Source organism: Triticum urartu, chromosome 5, assembly GCF_003073215.2.
Source record: "Triticum urartu cultivar G1812 chromosome 5, Tu2.1, whole genome shotgun sequence".
NCBI lineage: Eukaryota > Viridiplantae > Streptophyta > Magnoliopsida > Poales > Poaceae > Triticum > Triticum urartu.
Genome location: NC_053026.1, coordinates 53,244,569 through 53,247,499, shown reverse-complemented (window position 1 = coordinate 53,247,499; position 2,931 = coordinate 53,244,569). Strand labels below are relative to the sequence as shown.

The following is a 2,931-nucleotide window of genomic DNA, read 5'->3' as shown; positions in this document are numbered from 1 at the left end:
GGCATTGCCATGACAGTACCGATTATTTTCTTACAACCGGTATTATTGGTGTCTCTCGCGGTTGTACGGCATGGGCACTGGAAGTGTACCTCGGATGGGGTTGCGACAATACCGCTCGGTGTAAATTCTGGCATAACGGTTGGATTGGAGGGGAGCTACGTAAAGGGGGTCTTCTTCCTCCTTTTGACCTACGTCTTGCCTCTCTCTCCTCCAATGTTGCCCAAAGTTTGAACTTGCTCGGTCTCTCTCCCTAGCCACTCAGACTTAATGATCTTCTATGATTTGGGAGAGAAGACCTAGATCTACGCCTTCATCAAAGGAAATTTGATCCCCCTACTATCCCTTGTGGATCTTGTTACTCTTGGATGTTTGGGCACCCTAGACGGAGAAGGTCATCTCAGAGCTCAAATCCATTGTAGTGAAGTTTCATGGTGTTGTAGGAGCCTCCAGTTAAGTTAGAGATCATTCGAATCTTGTCGTGAAGCTTTCGGTTGCCGCCTCCAAGGGCACGAGGAGAATAAGGTGAGACATTGTGGCGCTTGGTGAGCATCGTGTCGTCACACCTCTTTAATGGATATGTACCTCCCCCAAAGGTGGGAGCTCTGGGAACTACATCATCGTCTTCACTTGCGATTACTTCTTTCCTTTACTTATTTGTTGCGGGCTAGATTTATTGAGTATCCTACATAGCGTGTTGTTACTCGCGAGCTTGGCATATAGGTTGTCCATCTAGTTGTGTATCTAGATAATATATACCTTGCCGTAGCCCTTCAAATTAGAAAAAAGTAAAGATTGTTAGTCGCCTATTCACCCCCTCTTGCATACATGATCAACACAGATCTAACATCGATAGTTGACTCCCAATGTGGGGTGTTACATCGATCTCTTCCGAAACAACTTCAATGACAACTTCTTCAACCCCTGAGAACATGCCTTCTACCGTGTTCTCTAATGAGAGATTATACTACAATCCGAGCCTCTCACAAGGAGTATGCACAATGACGAACGAGTCAATCTCGGCAACTATGGTCTAGGAGGGAGCTAACTCTCTGATAAGTCTGAACTGTATCTACCTTTTTTTATTACTTTGCTTATGAGTTACCCGCTAATTTCTTACCTAATGAATAACTTTGTTATTACTAGTGGCATTATGCACAAAAAACATAATTTAATATATTAATATGCTTGAAATGGAATTTAGAAAGAAAATATGGTAGAAATCTGCGGGTGAAGTGGACCAAGGTTGCAAAAAGGGGAGCAGTGGGGGCACCCATGGCCCCCATGCGCCAGGCCCGCATGTCTGGCATGTGGGCGCCACTACGTGCATTGGGGCCTCGATGCTCCGCCTCAACATCACTTCAAACTATATATTGATCAAGCAACATATGCATATGGTATTTTCCTATCGGGAGATCCTCCGCCGATCTTTGTTACACGGAGAATGATTGACATGTGGTTTTCTTAGGTCCGAGCAGGGCTTTATAGCATCAAGTCAGTGGTGCGATGTTTGAAAACTTAAGCAAGAATGATGGACGAGAAAATTTGTGGAGAGATAAAAAGTTATTAGAGCAACAACCTCCTCTCCAGTTTCCTTGCGGATTCCCTAGCCTAGAACTGCATGCTTCTTTGCCACTTGACCGGTGGACATCAGCAGCGCCGGGATAGGGGATGGCACATGCAATGTGCTCGGCCATCCGTTCTGTTGCGCCTTGTGAAAACCGTTGGATCATTGCCAACCGCCATGTGGTGTGAAGGCATGTCACTTGGTTGGCTTACTGCCAGGTTAGATTTGGTACTAGTTTTTTTTTAGGGATAGATTTGGTACTAGTTGTATATGCATAGGGTATTTTTTAGAACATTTTTTGTGCATAGGGTCTTTTATGCAAAAAGCTAATAAACTGATCATCCCCAAATTCTCCATTACTTACCAGCATAACACAGTGATCACTGAACATACTCAACACACATATACATTTACCAGCTATTTAAGCACACGGCGAGAACAACGGCTCTATTATATCTCCGTGATCAAACGAGTACATATAATTCACATCACAGTTATCTGGATACAGTACACAGTAATTACTAGCAGCACAGAGAGAATTGAGAGAACAATTACTTAAGCTAGCGATCGTTTCCACGATCGAGATCACCATGGGGTATGGATGGTAATCAAAGTGAGGGGGCGCAGACGACGCAGGCGAGCAGCAGCATGGCGGACGACGCGGCGTCCTCCTCCTCGCTGAAGCAGCTGCGCTTGAACCGGCACGCGCCCTTGCCCTTGCTGCTGTGCAGCCCCAGCAGCAGCTCCTGCTGGTAATGCCGCCTCCCCCCGCCGCCCGACCTCGCCGCCGTCGGGTGGTCGTGCCGCTGCCGGCCCTGGCCCCGCCGCGCGCCCTGGCCGGCCGACCGTTGAACCATCCTGTATGTACTGCTCTGTGGATTTTGCTGGAGGAGAGCAGAGCGGAGTATTCAAACGGCGAGTGGGCGAGGAGACATGGACGTGTGATGCGGCGTTATTTATAGAGGGCAGTGGGTGCTGCTTGCCCCTGTGGTCTGGCGATATTGCAAGAATGCCATATGGCATCATATCAGAGCGAGCTTTATTTCGAACGCATTTGGAGGCTACCGCCGGGCCGGAGGATTTGAAACCACAGAGTGAGCTGAACGGCGCGCATGAACGTGGTGGGGTACAGAGCAACCACTGTTCATTCAACGGATCCAGCTACCTGCTACGGGCCGCCGCTAAGACTTGTCATGACGTTCATGCACATCACATTAATCAAATCAAAGAGATTACATGTACGCGGGTGTATCTTGTTTACCACAATATTACTTTTCTGGCTTGCACTAGCGGAGCTTAGAGATTCTTTGTGAAGGTCTTTCATTTTTGGTAGTTTAGATTAAGAAAAATATAAAAAGTCTTAAGCC

General features: G+C 47.2%; 1 protein-coding gene across 1 annotated transcript; it reads right to left on the bottom strand.

Annotated features, from left to right (window-relative positions):
• Nucleotides 1-1,984: 1,984 nt before the first annotated feature.
• LOC125555625 lies at nt 1,985-2,503 on the bottom strand. The gene has a single exon (XM_048718517.1). It carries the CDS (start codon nt 2,419-2,421, stop codon nt 2,173-2,175), a length of 249 nt encoding a protein of 82 aa, XP_048574474.1. The 5' UTR covers nt 2,422-2,503; the 3' UTR covers nt 1,985-2,172.
• Between the last annotated feature and the right edge of the window lie 428 nt (nt 2,504-2,931).